This window comes from Callorhinchus milii, unplaced genomic scaffold (assembly GCF_018977255.1).
Source record: "Callorhinchus milii isolate IMCB2004 unplaced genomic scaffold, IMCB_Cmil_1.0 Scaffold13, whole genome shotgun sequence".
Taxonomy (NCBI): Eukaryota; Metazoa; Chordata; class Chondrichthyes; order Chimaeriformes; family Callorhinchidae; genus Callorhinchus; species Callorhinchus milii.
Genome location: NW_024704754.1, coordinates 5,544,805 through 5,567,481, shown reverse-complemented (window position 1 = coordinate 5,567,481; position 22,677 = coordinate 5,544,805). Strand labels below are relative to the sequence as shown.

Genomic DNA, 22,677 nt, shown 5'->3' with positions numbered 1-22,677 from the left:
TGTCTGGATCACGCCAGCAGACTGCACAAGCATAAAAAAAGAGCATTGGTCTCTGTCTCTGAGCTATCATTTTATTCCCACACTGATCCAAGAGCGCTTTGCATGTAATCAAAACTTCAAGACAATCGTTGCATTTGATACGGACAGCGCCTTTCATAAGTGGGGCTTATAATAATAATGCTTGCATTTGATATAGCGCCTTATCATGTCTTGGAGATATCTCAAAGCACTTCACAGAATATACTGTAAAGTGAATTGACTGTATATTTTGTTGGTGAAACGCGGCAGCCAATTGGGCACAGCAGTGTCCCACAAACAGTCGTGGATTGAGTGACCCAGCTGTTGTAATTTTTTTTAAGAGATTATTACCCCCAGAAAAGCGATTCGCTAATTGACGAACGACCGTGTTCCTATTTACTGCTAGGGGTAAACAGAGGCGTATGGAGTAAGGAAACTTGCCCAACGTTTTCGCCCTGCCCGGGAATCGAACCCGGGTCCTCTCGTTTGCGGACGAATGATCTAACCACTGAGCCGCAGCCACAGGATTTGTTGTTGGCGAACACAGCAGCGAATTTTCACACATCAAATGTTCCGACAAACAGCCACAAAGTGAGCAAGCGATTATTACAGGTGGGATTGTTGGCCAGGAGACCAGGAAAGAGAAACTCCCTTTTCTTTTCGCCTAGTGCCACTGGATCTTTAACGTCCACAGGCAGACGGGACCTCGGTTTAAGGTCCATTCTGAAAGTTGGTGTTTCTGACATTGCTCCTGGAGCTGAAAGCCCCTCCCACGGACGTGGGGTTGGGTTTGGGGGGGCAGGGAAAGGGGCTTCATTGAACCAGTACAAACTGCAGTTACACTGTAAATTCCAATAGAAATTGGAACGTCAAAAAAACATGTTTGTTCCTGATTGGGGATGGGGGGTAAGGTGGGGTGGGGTGGAGGGGGGTTAGAGCCACACTACATTCCAGTGAATTTCTGCCTGTTGGAATGCTGGACAATTGCCAGCAATTAGATCACAGCTGATTTAGTGACAGTCAGAATCTTCCACTGTGTTTACTTGGGTAGAACATGCTTCCTACCCACTGTTGAGACCTCCTCAGTTTAGACACTTATTGGGAGGGAGATCCCGTCAGAGTCCTATCTGGAATTCTGATTTAATCCGTTTGCCGAAATGGGAAGCCAGACTGGTCACTGATGCCATAATCTTTCCGGCTTCAGGCTAACTGTGGGCATTGGTTAATATGTTAATATGGTACGGCAACAACACAGCACTTACATAGCGCTCTTCACGCGGGGCGGAGTCTTGGAGCGCTTACCAGTGGCAGAGCCTGACGCCGAGCCGGGGAGAGAGAGTGGGGGAGGTGACCGGGGTAAAAAGCGGTGGGGCAGGGAGTTCCATAGGGATTAAGAGGATTGCCCTGATAATCCTTGCATTTGACGCTGTTGAGATGTCTCAAAACGCTCCACAGAATATAGTGTAAAGTGGATAAACTGTGTATTTTGTGGGCTAAACGTGGCAGCCAATTGCGCACAGCAGTGTCCTGTCCCACCAACAGTCTGATGCCATTTGCTCTGCTTCTGTTTGTGTTTTCAGTCTGCGGAGACATTCATGGTCAGTTCTTTGATCTGATGAAGCTTTTCGAAGTGGGTGGCTCGCCTGCCAACACCCGGTATCTCTTCCTTGGAGACTACGTGGACAGGGGTTACTTTAGCATCGAGGTAAGCGTTTGATAATGGTTTGTCACGAAACCCAACGATTTCACACGGAGCCAGTTTTTTTTATTATTAGTTGACGGACTTCGAGAATCTACTTGTTCCCTGCTCACCGCTCTTTCAGTGCGATGTTAGAAAATCCCAGCGAACTGTATGCTGAACCCCAAGAGGTAAAATGGTCTAATTTATCTCAACTCCCGCTTCTGAATCCGTGTGAGTTACATTTTTAGACAAAGGCAACACCATTCTGTCCTTTTTCTGGTGTTATTAATGTGATTTTCTACAGTGCAGCGTAGTGGTTAGAGTGCTCGCCTTGTAAAGCGAGGGGATCTGGGTTTGATTCCCGGGCAGGGCGAAACATTAGGCAAGTTTCCTTGATCCACATGCCCCTGTTTACCCAGCAGTAAGTAGGAATCTGGTTGTTAGTCAATTGGTGGATAGCTTTTCTGGGGATAATAAGCCCTTAAAAAAAAATCCACGACTGTTTGTGGGACGCTGCTGTGCGCAATTAGCTGCCGCATTTCACCAACAAAATATACAGTCAATTCGCTTTACAGTATATTTGTCTCAAAGACATGCTAAGGCAACAACAACAACAACAAGATTCCATTTATAAAGCGCTTTTCACGTCAGGAGGACGTCCCAAGGCGCTGCACAGTTGGCACTATATCAAATGCAAGGATTATTGTTATTGTATATGTATATATTACAATAATAAATATATACATTCACATACGCACGGGTTGTTTGTTGTTGCATTGCTTGAGTAACATTCCAATGTTAATAATGTTTTAAAGGTTCTAAAGGTACTGGATTGTGTAGACCGTGATAAGCTGTTTGATCTTGTCCAGAACAGTAGAACAGAGGACACAGCCTGGGATTGGAGGGGGGGTAAATTCAAAACAAATCTGCGGAAACGCTGTTTCAGTTAGCGAGTAGTCAGACGATGGAAGCAGAAAGTGTCGATTTTTCCAAAAGCAAATGAGATGGATTTTTTTTTAGGAAATAATATCTTGAGAATACAGTACACCGTTTGGGACATGACATGTGCAAGTGACTGCCAGGATAGTGAAAGGTGAACTGGATGGACCTTGGTCTTCTTTTGCCCAGCAAATTCTTATGTCTTATGTTTATTCCTGTTGTATTTTTTGAGGTGTTCCAATGATTTACTGAACTCTCTCTCCCATCCACACAGGTTGTTTTGTATCTCTGGTCCTTGAAAATCCTGTACCCAAAGACGCTGTTTTTACTCCGCGGCAATCATGAGTGCCGACATCTGACAGAATATTTTACTTTCAAGCAAGAATGTAAGTAAATACCTGGTTTATTTTGTAACAAACAGCTGGCAAGTTAACGAACTTTGTCGGAATCATTCCTCGCAACAGAACGACATGCGTACAACATCATTTTGCACCCAAATTCACCTTACGAGCAACAGTGCTCCATAAAGCACATGTACTGAGCTTTGAGGAGTCCAGGACGTTGTTGGTGGCATTGGTAAGAGGTTGTGTAGTGCAAGATTCAAGTAGAAACTGAGAGAGGATGTCAGACAAGCACGTAGTTCATTCCCTGCCTTCCTTAACCCATTAAAAATAATACAGTAATAGTAATAATAGATATTTCACAATGAACTTCTTTTCCCCCCCACCCCATCCCCCTCCCCGCAGGTAAAATCAAGTATTCTGAACAAATTTACGATTCATGTATGGAAGCGTTTGATTGCCTTCCGCTTGCTGCGTTAATGAACCAACAGTTCCTGTGTGTACACGGTGGGCTCTCACCCGAAATACACTCGCTGGACGACATAAAAAAGGCGAGTGCTTTTGCTGTATTACACCTTGGAGCTGACTCCGAAACTCCTGTAGCTCAGTGGTTGGAGCACTTGCTCTGCAAGCGAGAGACCTGGGTTTGAATCCCTGGCGGGGCGAAACACTGGGCAAGTTTCCTTTCTCCACACGCTTCTGTTTACCTAGCAATAAGTAGGAATCTGATTGTTAATCGATTGGTGGATAACTTTTTCGGGGGTAATAATTCCTTAAAAAAAATAATAAATTGGTCATTCAATCTACTACTGTTTGTGGGACACTGTGGTGTGCAATGATTGGCCCTCAAAATACAGTCAATTCACTTTGCAGTATATTCTTTGAAGCGCTTTGAGATGTCTCAATGATGTGACAAGGAACTATATCAAATGCAAGGATTATTATTATTAGTTAGCTCTTTGCTTCCTGCAAACTTTAACCCGTGTTTTATCGGCATCACATGGAGCCCATTACTGACAGCGCTGTTGGCAAAATACTTTTCTTCTTCAGTCATTGGGCCTTTCATTAATGCGATAAGACAATGAATGTTTGGTCAATACTGTTTAATCGCTGAACAGTTTATGACTTCAACACTTAGTTTGTGTGTTTATAAACCCGATCATAGGAGATAACTTACTTTTTTTTGAAGCAATGAGTGTTATTTCATACATGTAATGCTTTTGCTTAATAATAATAATCCTTGCATTTGATATAGTGCCTTATCACGACTTCGAGACGTCTCAGAGCACTTCACAGAATATACTATGAAGTGAATTGACTTCATATTTTGTGGGTAAAACTTGTAATTAGAAGTGCTTTAATTGGGACATCATGTTTGATCTGATATCTCTGAAACTGATTAACTAAACAAGAGTTGCCATGAAAGTCTGGCAATGTGGGTTAACTTGGTGATGATTTCCAAATGGAATAAGACGGAACGTGCGATGCTAGAGCACTGGTTTATGTCACAAAATACGAGTTTGTCCCCTTTAAATCCACATGAATATTTTACCGTTTTTTTCTGGAAGTGTGTAAATTAGTCAAACATGTGTCTGAATAATTGGAAAGTATGTGGAATCGTTATTAATAATTCACAAAGAGACTCCGCTTGTGGGGTATTTGACTTCTTTTGAAGTATTTTTGATTGAAGTTTATCTATTTAAGATTTTTTTTTCCAATAAAACGCCAGCATAATGCATCGCACGTCCAGGTAGCTGTTGATCACAATTGACACATTGTACCTGCCTACAAATACACAGTCACTACACTCAGCAGCAATTATCCACAATGAGCTGTGAGATCTTTGGCGAGTTAGTACAGGTGCTGTATTAAAAGCAAGGGATTATTACAGTAATAACACATTGTCAGGAAAATTAATGTATAGATCTTAAACCATCATAGCCTTATGCATTAACACAGCACAGCTCCATCCATTAACATAGATTTTAAACCTATGCGATGGACCCATGTTCTGCCTTTAAATACCATTTACATAGAGACCAAGTCTTGTGCAAAGGCATTGGAGACAATTGGCTCATCATATAAAATACAATATTTGCAACCCATTTCCTTACTGTGGCCCTTCCCGTCAGATTCAAAGTTTTAATAAAAGGGAAGAGGTGGGTGGGGTAATTAATCAATAACATCACGATATAACGTTATCGTATTATAGCTACATTGGAAGCAAAATATATTGTGCTGAAATTCCGTTGATGGGGGGAGTCAGGAAAGAGCATTCCATCCTCATGACATAGCACAGCTCCCAAAATTCCCACCTGTTGAGTTAGCGTTAGAGTTGGTAGGACTTAAAGCTTAAAGCAACCGCTCCGAGTAGTCCCAGCAACTCAGCTTTCTCAGATGTTCCCCGGCTTGGAGCAGCCTCGGAAGTGGTGAAGCTGAAGTGATACAGTACGTTCGTGGTCATGACGTGATGGGGTGGAAATTCAGTGTTGGACACACTCTCGATGCAGATCTCACAGCGTCCAGAATTGTTGAATTTGGAGGAGACGTTAAACCGAGGCCCCGACGCCTCTCAGGGTAGAAATTTGGTCACACACTCCATGGCTGTTTGTGGGACACTGCTGTGTGCAAGTTGGCTGCCATGATGGGCCACATCATGTACACAGTCACTGCACTTCACAGTACATCCCGTGAAACTCTTTGAGACGTCCTGAGGACATGATAAGCCATTATATCAGATGCAAGGATTATTATTAGATTATAAAGCCACCAGTGGGATAAGGCTTTGTGCTTCTTTTCACAGTTAGACAGATTTAAAGAGCCACCAGCGTTTGGGCCGATGTGTGACTTGCTGTGGTCAGATCCCTTGGAAGACTTTGGGAACGAAAAGTCACAGGAATATTTCAGTCACAACACAGTGAGAGGCTGCTCCTATTTCTATAGGTAAGTGCACCAGAGGCCATTTTATCTTCACAGCCTTTACTGCACCAATGCAATATTTTTCAAGGACCGTTTGAAGGACAGTCATTACATACTCGGGGGTGAGCTGCAAAGAACATTCATCCTATGTTAACCTACCAATGCTCTCGCCTCTGAGTCAGAAGGTTGTGAGTTCATGCTCCCCACGTTGGGACTTGGAATCACATGGTTTAACCTACGCTCCAGTGCTGGGGATCGGTTGCATTTTCGGAGGTGCCGTCCTTTGGATGAGACATTAAACCCAGGTCCCGTCTGTCTATTCAGATGGACGTTAAAGATCCCGGGATTTGGAAATAGAAGGAAGTTCCTCCTCTCTTGGTGTCCTCCTCTCTTGGCCAACAATCCCTCAGACAAACCTCATCTTTCACTTCATGGCTGTTTGTGGGTCATTGCTGTGTGCTAATAGTCTGCCGAGTTTGCCTACAAGTACACAGTCACCACACTGTGTAGTAAAATCCTGTGAAATGCTTTGCGATGTCCTCCTGCCTGCGAACGGCACTGTATCAAATATAGGGATTATTATTGACCGGTGGTACAGGCTTGAACGGACTCCTCCTGTCCCTAGTTTTCCTACGCTCTCGCCAAACACCGCGCTGAGCAAGATAATTTTGGTGGACACAGATGGGGGTATGCGATTGGCGAGGTGCGAGACGTGTGGTGGGTCGGGTTTGTGGTTGTAGTGCAGACTCAGAGACAGTGGTTTGAAGAGAGACTTTGAGAGCGTGTACGACAGAGAGGAGACTGTATTGTTCTCTATTTCGTATTTCTGGCCACGAGTGAGAGACTTGACAACCCAACCTGGGGGAGAGAAGCCCTGGACCTTCTCTGTACATCGCATACCGCACCACCGCTAATAAATCACCTTCAAAGCCGCCGACTGAGGCAGGTTAGCCTACTGACCTGGCATGCCGCCTGGGTTTCTGTGAGCCAGATTTAGACTCCACCTTCCATGTCATTCAGTCCCAGTTTCTCTGCACTGGATTGATGCCAAAACAAGCTGGGTTCATTGGCATTCCTATTTATTCCTCTGCGACTGTTTCACAACCAGTCGAGGGCAAGTCTTAAAGCTATTCTGTCGTTAGCCTGAGAATAGACAGCACCCAGGGGAGAACCAGACGGGCAGGTTTGTTGGAAATGAGAAATGGCGGATGGATCAGAGCAAGTTATTTATTACGAGGGTTCAGGTACTGTCATAAATCCAAGCATTAAAAATACATCGGAACTACAAACAGGGCCATAAATAGTGCCTTTTGCCCAAAATAGAAGCGTGGAATATATTTGGCTTTGAATATATCAACAGCTTTTTTATTAATGGGGGGAAAAAAAACAGAGTCAGGCACAGATTCTGCGTTCTATTAATTAGAATACCTTAGCGTCGTTGCCACGTGAGAATCAGTTTTGAACAAAAGAGGTCCTTTTCAGGGCAACCCCTGGTCTATTGTGTTTTGGGTCCAAAGAACTAGACCCCCACCTACGTTATAGCCCGATTCCCCCCTCAGAATATAGGCCGTAATAGGCCCCCCACCCCCAAAATAAAAATGGCTGCTGGTACCACTTCAGGGTCATCGTGTCATGGGCAGGAAGTCACGCCAATTTGCGCAGGAAGTGTATCTGCGAGTCCACAAGACTTCCTCATGCAGGAGCGAAACTAGTTGAGAAATAAGAGTGAGAATTCAGAGCAAGGGAGAACCATTATCTGGCACAGACACGATGAGGTGAATGACTTTCTGCGTGCTATAAATTTCTATGCTACGTGAAGTCCTGTAGCTCAGTGGTTAGAGCACTCGCCTTGCAAGCGAGAGGACCCAGGTTGATTCCCGGCAGGGCAAAATGTTCAACAAGTAGGAACCTGGTTGTTAGTCGCTTGGCAGATCGCTTTTCCATGGTTAAAAATAATAATAATAATAATAATTTGGTTACTCAATCCAGGACTGTTTTGTAGGACTCTGTTGTACGTAATTGGCTGCTACGTTTCACCCACAAAATATACACAAAATAGTCTATTCATTAGCGCTTTGGGACATCCTCCCGACATGAAAGGCCCTGTACAAATCTAATTTGTTGTTTTTGTTTACAGTATGTTTTGTGAAGCGCTTTGAGACGTCTTGAAGATGTGATAAGGCTCTATATCAAATGAAAGGTTTATTATAATTACGCTTCATGCATTCCGCCCCCTGCACTAATCCCTCAAGTGAACCAAACACGAAGGTGTTCCTTCAGCAACAGCTTAGTGCTGGTTGCTGCTGTCAAAGGTGTCAGATTAATTAGCGGTGTGTGTTTGGGTGTGCAGTACATGATTTTTAATAGGAATCAGAAAGTAAATCCAGAACCGTACTTTTAACTGTACGAGAGAGTACAGGTTCAGGAATTGCAAAGGGGGCAATTTCAGGACAGGAAGTTTTTTTTAATGGAATAATAATCCAATAATAATATTATTATTATGTATTTTCTTATATTCAAAGGGTAATTAACGGATGGAATAAGGTTACCAGGAAGGGTGGTTAGGGCAAGACGGCTTGATGTTGTGATGGGAAGATGGTAGTTCTGGAAGGGGTGAGATCAGATGGGCTAAAAGGGCCTTGTTCATCACGAATGGATCTTACGAGCAAATGTGTAGCTTAACAGCGTAATGGGGCACCAAATGAGAGCAGAAAGATTCCAGTTTTATTGAAACAAAGTGAACCCTGCTATGTGACCTCATTGCTCCATTAATATCCAACCAAATGCAGCTAAACTAGGATGATAAATGCTGGTCTCACCACAACGATCCATCCTGGCTCCTGTGGAATTTTACACCAACTCCCCTGAGCTTTTATAAACTCATTTGTCTTGCTCTATTTCATGCTAGCTGAGGTTGTCAGTTTTAATTGGGTATAATTTTGCTGCTATAACCTACTTTCCCTGATGTCCGGTGGGGGGGGGGGGGGGGGGGGAGTGGGGGAAAAAGATAAGAGGACAAAACAATTCCCCATGGCAAAGAGTTTTGGGTTGTTTTGTTCTCTTTCTCTGTGTAAGATTGGGTTTTTGTGAATTTAAAAAAAAATATTGGCAGGAAAAGAGGCAGCACCTTACTTACAACCCATAGGTATCATCTTAAAATTAGAGATAGTCCATTTAAGAGTGAAGTCAGGAAACCTTTTGCACACAAGAGGTAGTGGAAATCTGGAACTCTTTCCTCCAAAGGACAGGTGGATAGGATCTAATAAAATGTCAGAACAGGCTCGAGGGGCTGAATGGCCTACACCTATGTTCACTACCCAGGTTGAGAGGTTGAGGGGTGGCTGAGGCTCGCAACAGCAACTTGCATTTATATCGCGTTCTTCACTCAAATAGTGGCTCGGAGTGCTTAACAATGGCGTAGTTTGATGCCGAGCTGGGGAGAAAGTGGGAGGTGACCTCAGGCCCGGTTGAAGTGAAGAGGAAAGACGTGTCTTCAGGGATTGAGGCAGGGAGTTCCAGAAGGTGTCTGAAAGCACGGTCGCCGATGGTGGAGTGGAGAGGTCTTGGGGACGTGCAGCAGTCCGAGCCGGCTTATCACCAACTGGGGACAAAAGTTGTCCCAAGTGTTGACTGCCTCAGCAGGGTGACTGATGGTGAAATGTTACAAATGCCAGAGGAAACCATGCAAGAATTATTATTATTCTGCTGCTGATGATTATGATTACAAGGAACCACAGCACAACAAGGAAGTTATTTTTACGAGTCCAACTTCCAATCCTGGTAGAAACGAAATGGTGTTGATTTGTCAGAGGTGTTGTCAGGCTTTGTGTAGCTTGCCAGACAGCGATATCAATGGCAAGGTATGTGGTTTTAGCTGTTTAGACTCCAGCAGTTACCCCGATGCACACTCTGGGGACCCCCAAGCCTTGGCACCTGCCAACCTGTGCCTAATACTTTCCTGAATTAGGTAAGCAGGATGTGTCCCTCCAGGGAGAGAGAGCGCATTCCATTCCAACAATTTATCTCTGGGATTTCCACGTGTAGGTGGGATGCATGAAATTCTCAGCTTGGTTTGGAGACTCTTGAGCACGGTGATGGGTTTCAAAAAGCTGTGAATGATGCTATACAAATGTAATTTGTTGTTGTTGTAATATGCGCTGTCTGGCAGCGAGGAATTGGCTTCTGATGGACTGGGCACATTGTGGTTCATTGTGAAGCTGTCCTGGTGAAATTGTAGCAGGTTCCGTGTCGGAGACTGTAGAACACCTCTCGCTGAGAAGACTTGTTGATGCTCCTTCCCCACCCTGTGCTCTTCCTTTTCAGTTATCCCGCTGTTTGCGAGTTCCTACAGAACAATAATTTATTGTCGGTCATTCGAGCCCACGAAGCACAAGACGCAGGGTAAGTGGCGTGCTCTCTGCTCGTTATTCCCACATTGAGCAAAAGATTGACTTGCATTCGTAAAGCGCTTCTTATATTTATTACAAACTTGGAGCATAAACGTTGTCTTAATGAACACTTTTATATTAAGTCAACTAACTAAATAGTAGTACCTGGAACCTGAGAGGAACAAGAGATATACCTGGAGATCATCACCACCTCTGCTGTTCCTTAAAGTGTTCCTTGAATATTCAAGGAATACTAAACTTATTGAAGGAACACTTTAAGGAATACCGCAAATTTTGCCCGCATAGTATTGTGTATGTAGATTGATTGCCATATTTTTCTGTGTTGAGGGCAAACTTCCTACAGTTGAATGTGAACAAGACTGAGGCCCTCCTGATTGGCACACGCCCGCGCCTCAGCACCTCAGGCTCTGGCAGCATCAACCTCCATGGTTGCACACTTCAACTCACCAGCCAGTCAGGAACCTGGGTGTCTTGTTCGACCCTCAACTGTCTTTTCTTCCCCACATCCAAGCCATGACCCGTTCTGCCTTCCCTCACCTCTGTAACATCGCCCGACTCCTGCACTACCTCACCCCTCAGGCCGCTGAAACTCTTGTTCATGCCTTCATCACCTCCAGGCTCGACTGCAAATGCTCTGCTTGTCGGCCTTCCCAACTCCTCCCTCCACAGGCTGCAGATAATCCAGAACTCTGCAGCCCGTGTCCTCTCCCGCACCAAACTTCGTGACCCCATCTCCCCCATTCTCGCCCGACTCCATTGACTCCCTATCCTTCAGGGGATCCAGTTCAAGATTCTGGTCCTCACCTACAAAGCCCTCAATGGTCTCTCTCCACCCTATCTCTGTGACATCCTAAGCCTCTACCAACCCGCCCACTCCCTCCGCTTAGCTGGCTCCGGCCTATTCCACATTCCCCGACCCACCCGCCCCACCATTGGTGGGAGAGCCTTCAGCCACTCCACCCCCAACCTCTGGAACTCCATCCCCCAATCACTCCGCCTTGCCCCCTCCTTAGCCTCCTTCGAGTCCCACCTCAAGACCCTCCTCTTCGACCATGCCATTGGTCACCCCCCTTCCCCTCCCCTCCCTTCTCCCCCCTGACCCCAGCTCGTGTCTGAAATGCTGTCACTGTCCAGCGCCTTGGGACATCCTCCTGATGTGAAAGGCACTATACAAATGTAATCTTGTTGTTGTTGTTGTTTGTCTGTGCCGTGTCATTTGTTTTTAAATTTTACTATGGTAAAAGTGCTTGAAAAAAACCCCATACAATAAGATGAGAGCTTCAAAACAGCAAGTAATTGTGTATTGTGACTGTCCAGCGCCTTGAGACGTCCTCCCGACGTGAAAGGCGCCTGTACAAATGTAATTTGTTGTTACTGTTGCATTAATTGTAAGCTCTTTCTCCTTAGTTATCGGATGTACAGGAAAAGTCAGACTACAGGCTTTCCTTCCCTCATCACAATCTTCTCAGCACCAAACTACCTTGACGTTTACAATAACAAAGGTATGGATCGTGACTGTAAATTAAGCTGACGCTGGCAGCAATTTTTTTTGTTAATATGACTATTTCTCTATTTCTTTCTGACGTAACTAAAGTGTCGGAATGGGGCGCGGGGAAGGGAGAGAAAGAGGGCGAGACCGTGAGCACAGCACACTCCACATTGCCTTGCGTTACTTCTGACATTACATCCACTGTGCAGCAGTGGCCCTCAAACAGTCGTTGATTGAGTGTCCAAATTATTATTATTTTTGAAGGGATTATTTCCCCCAGAAAATGATCTGCCAATCAACTAGCAACCGGGTTCTTACTTACTGCAGGGTAAACAGAGGCGTGGGTGTGGAGTAGGGAAACTTTCTCCCAGACTGGGAATCGAATTCGGGTCCTCTCGCTTGCGAGGCGAGCGCACTAACCACAATGCTGAACCTCCACTGTTAAAGGTGCCAAGGCTTTGTATCTTTAAATCCCAGGTGATGTCCACACTTGCGATAAGATTAGCAAACAGAAACGCCTGCAAAGCCCACTGATACCCGGATGTTCAGTCGTCCTTCTTTACGCTGGGAATCTTGTCATTAGCAGAGCCCCTGCTGCTTGTTCACCGAGAGAGGAGCCCGTGGATTGTGTGGGTGGCTTCTCATTATTCCTAAACCCACTTTGATGCAGCTTTGCCTGGCCCAGAAGTGACAGTCAGAACGTTCCAGATATGAGCATCCTCCGCATCTTTAAAAAAAATCTAGTTGGGGATTGATTGTATCTCTGCCTCGTGGCCTCGAGTTGATGAGCCATTAACAGCCCTGGTTGGTGTCTGAGGGAAGATTAAATGTGAGGCTGCTCGTATCTGGAACCTTTTGATTTATTAGGTTTTTCTATAAGGCAAAATAGTTTCTATGCTAAATTTACTGCAAGAACTTTAAGGTAGCAATGTGTAGCCACTGGCTAGACAGCATGGCATATTCCATCTCATCCTTCCAGGACACGTGGAGTCCCGTAGCTTAATGGTTAGCACGCTCACCTCACGAGTGAGAGGGCCAGGGTTCGATTCCCAGGCAATAATAATAATATAATAATAATAATCCTTGCATTTGATATAGCGCTTTTCACGTCGGGAAGACGTCCCAAAGCGCTTCACAGAGTACACTGTAAAGTGAATTGACTGTATATTTGTGGGCAAACGCGGCAGCCAATTGCGCACAGCAATGTCCCACAAACAGTCATAGATTGAAAATGACCAATTTATTATTGTTTTGGGTTTTGGAGGGATTATTATTAGGCTCTGTGTGGAGTAAGGAAACTTGCCCAAGGTTTCGCCCTCTGCCTGGAATTGAACTCAGGTCTCTCACTTGCAAAGCGAGTGCTCTAACCACTGAGCCACAGGACTCCAAGGCAAGTTTCCTTACTCCACATGCCTCTGTTTACTTAGCAGTAAAAATAGGAACCCAGTTGTTAGTCGATTGGCAGATCGCTTTCCAAGACTAATAATCCCTCAAAAAAAATGTGGTCACTCAATCCATGACTGTGCGTAGGACACTGCTGTGCGCAATTGGCTGCCGCGTTTCTCACCGAAAATACACAGTCAATACACTTTACAGTATATTCTGTGCAGAGCTTTGAGATCAAATGCAAGGATTATTATTATTATTAGATTACAGTGCCCAGTCGTTAAAAACCCTTTGTGTAAAGAAATACTTCCTGGTGGCTGTCCTGAATTTGCCCTCTGCAATACTTGAACCTGTGGCCTCTTTTTCTGCTGTCTCAGTCCGTCCTAAAGTATTGTTTTGGTTTACTTTCTCCATGCCTGTTAAAATCTCTAAGGTTCCCCTCTGAGACATTTCTTCTCAAGACTGATTAGCCCCCCAGCTTTTCTTATTGTTGCTCATAGCTAGTTTCCCCCAACCCTGGGAACGTTCGCATTGCTCTCAAGCGCACTGGGACCCTACCATGCGTGAGGGGCGCTATACAAATGCAAATTGTCATTGTCGTTGTTCTCCTTTGCACTGGCTCTAGTGCCTGTGCAACTCCCCCTGATGTTGTGCCCACCAGAACTGTACATAACACAGCAGGTGCGGCCTGACCACAGCTCTGTTGGTTTCCTTTGATGGCAACCCCTATGTACATTGTGAAACACAAGTCGCTGTTTAATGAAGCTTGACAGAGTCAGATTGAATTACTGAAATAATGTGTTCATTGGAAACCCCCTTTTATATATGGTTTTGATAGGTTTTGCTTAACCACTGGTGGTAATGCATTCAGGTCTCAGTCAGAGGCATGTTTAATGCGTCTTTGATGAGACGCCTGTAGGAAGCTGGGTTGTAATTTTTCAGATATGGAATGCATTAAAAAAGCTGGCTCTATCTTGGAGCGGAAAAAAAGACATTGGTCTGTAGAAAAACTTTTATCAAAGGATGGAAACATGAAGGCATGGATAGTGTGAGGCGGTCCGATACTTGAGAGTGATTTTATTTAACAGCATATTCCCTCAACTGAGTAAAATTCAGAGCTGTAATCCATGTGCAATTTGCATTACACTATCTGCCACGCTCTTGTGAAATCTTTGCCTTTGTTGTGTTGTTCCCTTCCTTGTTCTCGCTCTCTCTCTCTTTCAATCGTGTTCTTACTATGTTTCTATCTCTCGCTTTTTCTGGCTCCAACTTGCGCGCTCTCTCTCTCTCTCTCTCTCAATCTCTCTATCTCCATCCTCTCTCTCTCTCTCTCTTTGTCTCTCTGGGTTTTGGGACTATTTCCCGGGCAATTGAGGAGCAAAGAGTTCCTAGCGCTGAATGTTAACCATCACTGGGTAAACATAGCATCTGCTTAACAAATCCACATTTCTCTGCGCTTAACAAATTCACATTTCCCTTTAGTGGAAAAACACCCACATAATTCCCAAATAGCTTCTTTTCATTCCTAGACCCGCATAGCCTTCGAGAGACATCCATTCGGGCTGACAACTGTGGTTTTTTTTCAATGAGAGCCAAACAGAGCAGGTTGCTGGAATGGAGATCCCAGATTTTCAATGGAACCATGGCTCCACCTAGTGAGGGAAAGCCAGTGGATTTAATATCAGGAACGTTAATGTCCATCCATCTTTGCTCTTGTTTGAGGTGATTGAGGTTTCAAACAAAATGACCAATGTTTAGGTTGGACTGAATTCTGGATAATTCAAGGTTAACCGAAAAGTTAAACGGTTGAAACAACAACAACAAGATTACATTTGTAGAGCGCCTTTCACGTCGGGAGAAACGCCGACCCTTGACCTTTCAGCGACGCCATGTTTCTTTGCTCTTCGCAGTCTATTGTTACGGTGATGGTGGAACTTCATTATAACCTGATTTTTTTTGATCCGGAAAATCTCAAACCGTCGTCACCTGTTTCACCATGTATGCACACAGCTGGCCAGTTCCTGTGGTGAAATAAAAAAATATGGCTGACTTCTGGGTACGTCACTTGTTCCTGTTTCTTCCACGCACCCAAAGCAGGGTATGACATCGGCAGCAACCGACTGACCAGGAAGTCAGCCATTTTAGCACAATAATGCCTTATAACAGAACTCGGGCTATGAATGAAGAGTGTCATCGTGGAATCCTGCAGTTTAGTAGTTAGAGCACTCAATCCATGGCTGTTTGTGGGACGCTGCTGTGCCCAATTGTCTGCCATGTTTTGGCCACAAAATATACAGTCAATTCACTTTACAGTATATTCTATGAAGTGTTTTGAGACTTCTCGAAGATGTGATCAAATGCAAGGATTATTATTATTAACTATGTGTTATAATGGGGTCTATGCTGTGTTGACTCCGAGCCGGTGAGGGGGGGGTGGGGGAGGGGTCTGGGAGATAAGCACGGTCGAAAAGGAAGAGAGAGGGGCAAGGTGGAGGGATGGAGGGAGAACATTCCAGAGTTTCGGGCAGGATGAGCTTGCTAGCTTGAGGACAATTTTCCTGTTGCCCCACACTCTGCTGTGTGGGCTGGTCTGGCCGTGCGCTCACAAACTCTTCCCCTCTCCTTCACCCCAGCTGCAGTATTGAAATACGAAAACAACGTTATGAACATTCGACAGTTCAACTGCTCTCCTCACCCTTACTGGCTACCCAACTTTATGGACGTCTTCACTTGGTCATTGCCTTTTGTTGGTGAGAAAGGTACGTGAGCAGTGCTGTGACTAACAGTTGTACAGTGAAGCCTGGCTGTCTTCATTCAGGGTCCTTTGTTCTGATTTTGTTTCGCCTACAAAATACACAGTTACTACACTTTTACAATATTATTCGGTGAAGCGCTTTGAGACGTCTCAACGATATAAGGCGCTTACATCAAATGCAAGGATTTTTTTTTTGTATCTCGCCTTGGCATCAGTACAAACCAATGTTCTCCAGTTTGCGCTGCTTATTGCTTGTAATGCTTCCCCCCTCTCGTTTCAGTGACAGAGATGCTGGTGAATGTTCTGAACATCTGCTCTGACGACGAGCTCATGACGGATGGAGATGAGATATTTGACGGTAAGAATTAAATTACAGAGTACGGAATAACTCCTGTGTATGTGTACGTGCTTGTGTGTGTGATGTGTGCGTGTGTGAGATGTGTGTGTGTGTTTATGATGCGTGTGTGTGTGTGTGTGATATGTGTGCGTGTGTGTGTGTGTATGATTTTCGTGTGTGTGATTGATGTTGGTGTATGTGTGTCATGTGCGTGGGAGTGATGTGCATATATATGTGATGTGCGGGTGTGTGCGTTTGTGTGTGTGTTTGTGTGTACATATGTGATGTGTGTGTTGTGCTTGTGCGTATGTGATGTGCTTGTGTGTGAGTGATGTGCATGGGTGTGTGATGCGTGTGATGTGCGTGTGTGACGTGTGTGTGTGTGTGTGTGGAGCGAGAGGGTACAGCTTATATGACTGGTGGGTACTTAACTTAAGAGGTAATGTCTATCCTTATCAATCTGCTATCCCATGGGAATATGGGGATAGGGCAGGGCAGTGATTGAACGGACAGCTCGCTATGTAAGATGGTGTAGACTCAATGGGCCAAATGGCAGCCTTCTATGCTGCAAATTTGTACAGCACTGCGATTCCTCAAAGCTTTTATTCTCCTTTTCATGTTTGTTTTGCTACCTGCACACGTTATAATTAAACGTTTCATTGAGATGCCGTACGTTTTAAGTCCAAACGGTCTGAAAAGGCTGAGACGGGGTGAAATTTCGGGATTAGTCATTGACTTGCGGGGATCCTATTTGGAAATCGCTGGAACATTTTTTTGTTTATCGATTGGGTGTATTTCGTCAAACTCTTAGTCATTTCTTCATTCTGTTCCTCGCGTCATTGACCGCTTGTTTTCCCTTTAGCGAACGCCGCAGCAGCTCGTAAAGAAGTCATCAGAAACAAAATCAGAGCTATCGGCAAGATGGCACGAGTGTTTTCCGTGCTCAGGTACGAGATGTTATCCATGTCTCTCCGTTCCATTCCTATCCCTCGCCAGAGTCTCAGAAATTTCAACCGTGAATTCTGCTACCTTGAGTGAAAAGCGCTACAAAAATACAAGCTGTTGTAGACATTTCAGACCTACAGACCATGGAAACTTACAATACACAATGTGGAGTCTGTAGCGTAGTGGTTAGCGAGCTCGCCTCGCAAGGGAGAGGGCCCAGATTCAATTCCCGGGCGCGGAGAAAACTCAGGCAAGTTTCCTTACTCCACACTCCTCTGTTTACCTAGCAGTAAGTAGGAACCTAGTTGTTAGTTGATTGGCGGATCACTTTCCGGGCGTAATGATCCCTTAAAAAAAATTGGGTCACTCAATCCATGACTGTTTGTGGGACACTGATGTGCGCAATTGGCTGCTGCGTTTCGCCCAAAAATATATAGTCATTCACTTTAAAAGCATGTTCTGTGAAGCGCTATATCAAATGCATGCATTATTATTAATAATTCAAATTTACATTTATATAGCGCCTTTCACATCGGGTTTGATATTCTGATATTCCCCCCCACCCCATCCCAAGGCGTTTTACAGGACAGAAGAAGGCCATCCAGCCCATCGGGTCTATGTCGGTTATTTTAAAGACCAATCCTTTCAACCTGGTATCTTTGTGTTGAACCACACGCACCAAAAAAAATTGACTTTCTTTAGATTTCAAATGTTTTTATACACACACCACACACACTCCACACACTCCACACACTCCACACACCACACACACTCCACACACACCACACACACTCCACACACCACACACCACACACACTCCACACACCACACACACTCCACAACGCACACACTCCACACACCACACACACACATACTCACACACCACACACACACATACTCACACGCACACTCATACACACCACACACACCACACACACTCACACATCACACACCACACACACTCGCACACCACACACACCCTACACACACACACACCCCACACACCCTACACACACACACACCCCACACACACACACACTCACACACTCACACACACCAAACACTCACCCACCACACACACACTCACACACACACTCACACACAGAAAGGCTCTCTGGGGGTGTGTGTGGGTAAAAAACACAAGAGAGTATTTTTTTAAAAAATACAACGAGAAACTGGGACTTGTGAAGGCCTGTTCCAGAATGGGAATCGTTTGATCTCTGTTTCAGGGAGGAGAGTGAGAGCGTGTTGACCTTGAAAGGTTTGACACCAACGGGGATGCTGCCTAGCGGAGTGCTGTCTGGAGGCAAACAGACTTTAGAAAGCGGTAAGTGCTCTTCGCTCATCACTGCCCTGACTGCTCCTGCTGTGTTAGCAGTGAGTCGAGAAACCGTCACTCCATCCTCTGCGTCTCAGCAAACCAGCTCCCTCTTTGACTTTGCTCTCTGACACACGTCCCCTCGCCCCGCAGCCCCTCCCCCGCTCCTTGCCCTCGTGTTTTGTTTTTCTGTAAAAAAAAGTTGTATTTAAGTGCTCCAAGATGCTGCCCCGCGTGAATGACTATATAGATGCAAGTTGTTGTATTGATGTGTTTTCTCCTCTTGAATAAACATTTCCACACAAACACCTCCCTTACCAAACCCAAGTTGCGATGCCCTGTTTCTAGAATACTGTTTAATGCATTGAATTAAGAAAACACACTGAATTTTATTATTTATTAAAAAAAATTAAAAAATGTAGCTATTATTTTAGGATTATTATTATTATTAATGTAAACCTTTGTCTTCCCTTCAGCTACTGTCGAGGCTATAGAGGCCATTGAGGCTGTTGAAACCCACGAAGGTAATTTTGAGGCATTTGCCTATCTGTCTTTGTTGGTGGTGTTGGCTCGAGTAATGCTGTTTGGATTTTGCATGCATTGTTCCAAAACCTTCTATTAATCCTTCAAGCCAAAGCCCTAACAGGTAGGGTGCTCCTCGCTGGAAAACCAGCCAGAAAGCTTGCCACACACTGCACTCAATTCTTTCTATGCAGTTTTAGCTGGTTAGACTCCAGCAGTTAACCCAAACCACACTCTGGGGTCCCCAAGCCTTGGCTATTGGCAATCCGCGCCTCATACTTTTTGGAATTAAGTAAGCAGGATGCGTTCCTCCAGGAAAGAGTGCGCATTCCATTCCGAAAATCTATCTCTGGGATTTCCCTGTTTAGGTGAGATGCATGGAATTCTCAGTTGGGTTTGGAGACTCTTAAGCACAATGATGGGTTTCCACATGTGTCAGACACCCGGCTGGTCCCAAAATACAACCAAAAACTAGATATATCTGTGATTTGGGGATGAACAATAGGTTTCCATTGTGAATCGTTATCATTAGGATGGACCACCAAAGGGGAATCAATAAATTATTGACAGAGAGCATTGTACCAAATATCGGTTAGTCGGTAATCTGTAGGGTTGAAACTGAATATAAACCGCATGATCTAAGATAATTTTAAAGAGTTAAGGGACATGCTAGAAATTCAAAGGTAAGTCGCCCTAAAATATTTTTTTCTCAGTGGAGTTCAAAACTAGGGGTTGATTCCGTGAAGTGTTTCATAGAATCATAGAATCTTACAGCACAGAAGGAGGCCATTTGGCCCATCGTACCTGTGCCGGTTCTTTGAAAGAGCTAGTCCCACTCCCTGCTCTTTCCCCATAGCCCTACAAATTTTTCCTTTATAAGTACCTGTCCAATTTCCCCTTGAAAGCTATCAAATCTGCTTCCACCGCCCTTTCAGGCAGTCCATTCCAGATCGTAACAACTCTCTGGGCAAAACAAATTCTCCTCATCTCCCCTCTGGTTCTTTTGCCAATTATCATCAATCTGAGTTTGTGTGATTCACGATAATATTGCGAAGGGTTTAACAATATTGTCTCTCTTGTTTTGCTCTTTCTCTCTCTATATCTCTACCTCTTTAATCCACCGGGCGATTGTGGGGCCGTCACACGTTGCAGCCATCCGAGGGTTTTCCCCTCAGCATAAGATCACAAGTTTTGAGGAAGCCAAAGGTCTGGATCGTATCAATGAACGAATGCCTCCTCGGAGAGAAGCAGTATCCAACTCTGGCGGTGTTAACTCCACTGGGAAAATGCATCTGCCCGAATCCAATGGGACTGACGACAACCGGAACGTCTAAGCGACTTGCTTGTTTTCTAAGGAACTTCGCCAACTCTGCAGTTAGTTCTGTATGGCCTGTTTCGGTGTCCCAGGCCTCTCTGATATTCCAAGACAGTGTACCACTCGCTCGCTCGGTCCGAAGCCAAGAGTTTCAATAAATTTACAACGACAAGAAAAGCCCAACCCCATAAACAAACCCCATAAACTTCCAGATAGACAGAAAACAAAATAGATTTTTCTTAGAAAACTGGAAACATATTCATCTTGTTTAGAAGCACCTGTGATCAGTGCTTATAGACAGGTGAAGCTTATTACAAGCAATTGATCAGATTGACTTGTCCATTTGTTTCCCTAATGAAAAATAACAAGGCTACAGTCATTTACAAAAATAAAAGTCTCTTGTAAAATTGTTTCACATTGATACATCCAGTGGTGAAATTTAAACAAATCAGCGTCAGAAGTTTAAAAAAANTAATATATATATATATATATACTGGAGGAGAATTAAAAAAGTTTCATGCATAAAGCCAGTTATACAATTAATTTAACGTCATTTTAAAACTTCAAAAAATTAAAAAGTTTTTGCTACTAGTATTAAAAATTCTGTAATCATTCTAAGTCTTAGGAAAACAAGGTTTTGAGAAGAAAAAAATGCCAAATCCCAGATCACTTCTGTTTTGTACAAAAAAAAGTCAGCTGCCCGACTTAACTTCAATGTATTTGGATGCTATATTACCAGTCTGGTTTTTACAGTAACCTACTATCCGACCATGTTGCTTCTAACTGGAATCTCGATGATTAGTTATTCTTTCTGTTGCAAAGTTCTCACAAACCAATTCCGTTTTTGCTTGTCACATGCCTGCAATCCAGAGATTTACAAACGGCACTATCATTTTTTTTCTTTTGTAAAGTAAATTAACGTTGCAATCACAATTAGTGCCAGCATTAGGATTCTGTACAGCAAAAATTATAGGATGCATCTATGCATGTTGGTTAAGTTTCTCAACACTAAGTGGAGCTATATTTGTACTGTGTTTTTTAAAAAATAATCTGGCTGTGTTGTATACTTGCTTTCTCCCTGCAAATATCGGTGAAGCTTTTGAGTTATCCGCTATTGGTGTGCAAAACACTGAAAGTTACTTTTGGGGAAGGGGGAACTTTTTTGACTTCTCTCTGTAATGTACAGGAGTGGATGTGGGTGTGAATGAATGAACACTTTGGGTGCCGAGTTGATCAATCCAAAAGCAACATGTTTGGAACTGGTGCATGATAGCATGGGTATCAAAAAAAAACTAACTGTTTTAAAATTAACTTAAGGCGCTGCGCAGTGCTTCACTAAAAGTTTCAACATAATTGTTTGTTTCTATCCACTCTCTTGCTTTGTCAAAAGAAAAAAAGTGAAAACTTTTTAAAAGAGTTCATGGCATTTAGTCTTGTAATTCTCGTCATTTTCCTCTGGTCATTTTCAAACACTGACGTTATTTAAAAAGCATGCTCTCTCTCTCTCTCTCTCTCTCTCTCTCCCTCTCGCTCTCTTTCTCTCTCGGAAACTCGGGACAAAAAAAACACAACAAAAAAAACAACTTTTTTTTTACTATTCAATAAAATGTGCATGAACCCACTGTTTTCTTGGAACACGTTGTTTTATACCAGGGGGAGAAAAAAGATGGTAAATAAATTGTTACTAATTGTTCAGGCATAAACAGGTAGTCATCATGTTGAGAACATCAGAAAACATGCAAGTCGTACAACGCAATGGATTGCAACACAGGTTGGTTTAGTTTTGTCCAAGTGCCAATAGGAGGAATGAGGTTGATATATATATATATATATTTGGAATTCTCAGAAGCCAGTTTTCTACAGTTCTTAGGATAATAATAATCCTTTCATTTGATATAACACCTTATCACGTCTTCGAGAAGTCTCCAAGCGCTTCACAGAATATACTTTAAAGTGAATTGACTGTATATTTTGTGATGACTGTGAGTAGAACTGATCTGTTGGGAGCAGAGAAGCCAGTTGAGCCTGAGGTGAAGGGTGTGCAGAGGCTGGTTTGTGTGGCAGACAGTTGATGAGCGTGTTTGCTTTCATTGAGGGCCTTACAGAGCAGATAACTTTCGTTTTCCTACCAGTGTAATGTTTTGAATCAGCTGATGTCATCTCAGGAAGTTGAAACAGTTTTGTTTTCCGCTGACTCAGTTCTTACTTCTCAGAAAAGAAGATGAAGCTCCGCCTTGATGTGGTTCGAGTCCTTATTCGGATGTTTGCAACTAACTTGAAGAGGGTATTTGATGGATTAGCAA

General features: G+C 43.9%; 1 protein-coding gene across 2 annotated transcripts in view; it reads left to right on the top strand.

Annotated features, from left to right (window-relative positions):
• Window positions 1-21,800, top strand: part of ppp3cb (protein phosphatase 3, catalytic subunit, beta isozyme) — a 58,203-nt gene extending 36,403 nt beyond the window's left edge. For both annotated transcript variants that reach the window (XM_042339976.1, XM_007906262.2), the window contains exons 3-14: window positions 1,599-1,723; window positions 2,913-3,024; window positions 3,385-3,530; window positions 5,783-5,922; window positions 10,222-10,299; window positions 11,715-11,809; window positions 15,816-15,941; window positions 16,218-16,295; window positions 17,137-17,221; window positions 18,449-18,546; window positions 19,014-19,061; window positions 20,212-21,800. In XM_042339976.1, the coding sequence (XP_042195910.1) occupies window positions 1,599-1,723; window positions 2,913-3,024; window positions 3,385-3,530; window positions 5,783-5,922; window positions 10,222-10,299; window positions 11,715-11,809; window positions 15,816-15,941; window positions 16,218-16,295; window positions 17,137-17,221; window positions 18,449-18,546; window positions 19,014-19,061; window positions 20,212-20,393 (1,313 nt within the window). In that variant the 3' untranslated portion in view covers window positions 20,394-21,800. The remainder of the gene's footprint in view (window positions 1-1,598; window positions 1,724-2,912; window positions 3,025-3,384; window positions 3,531-5,782; window positions 5,923-10,221; window positions 10,300-11,714; window positions 11,810-15,815; window positions 15,942-16,217; window positions 16,296-17,136; window positions 17,222-18,448; window positions 18,547-19,013; window positions 19,062-20,211) is intronic.
• Window positions 21,801-22,677: the final 877 nt, after the last annotated feature.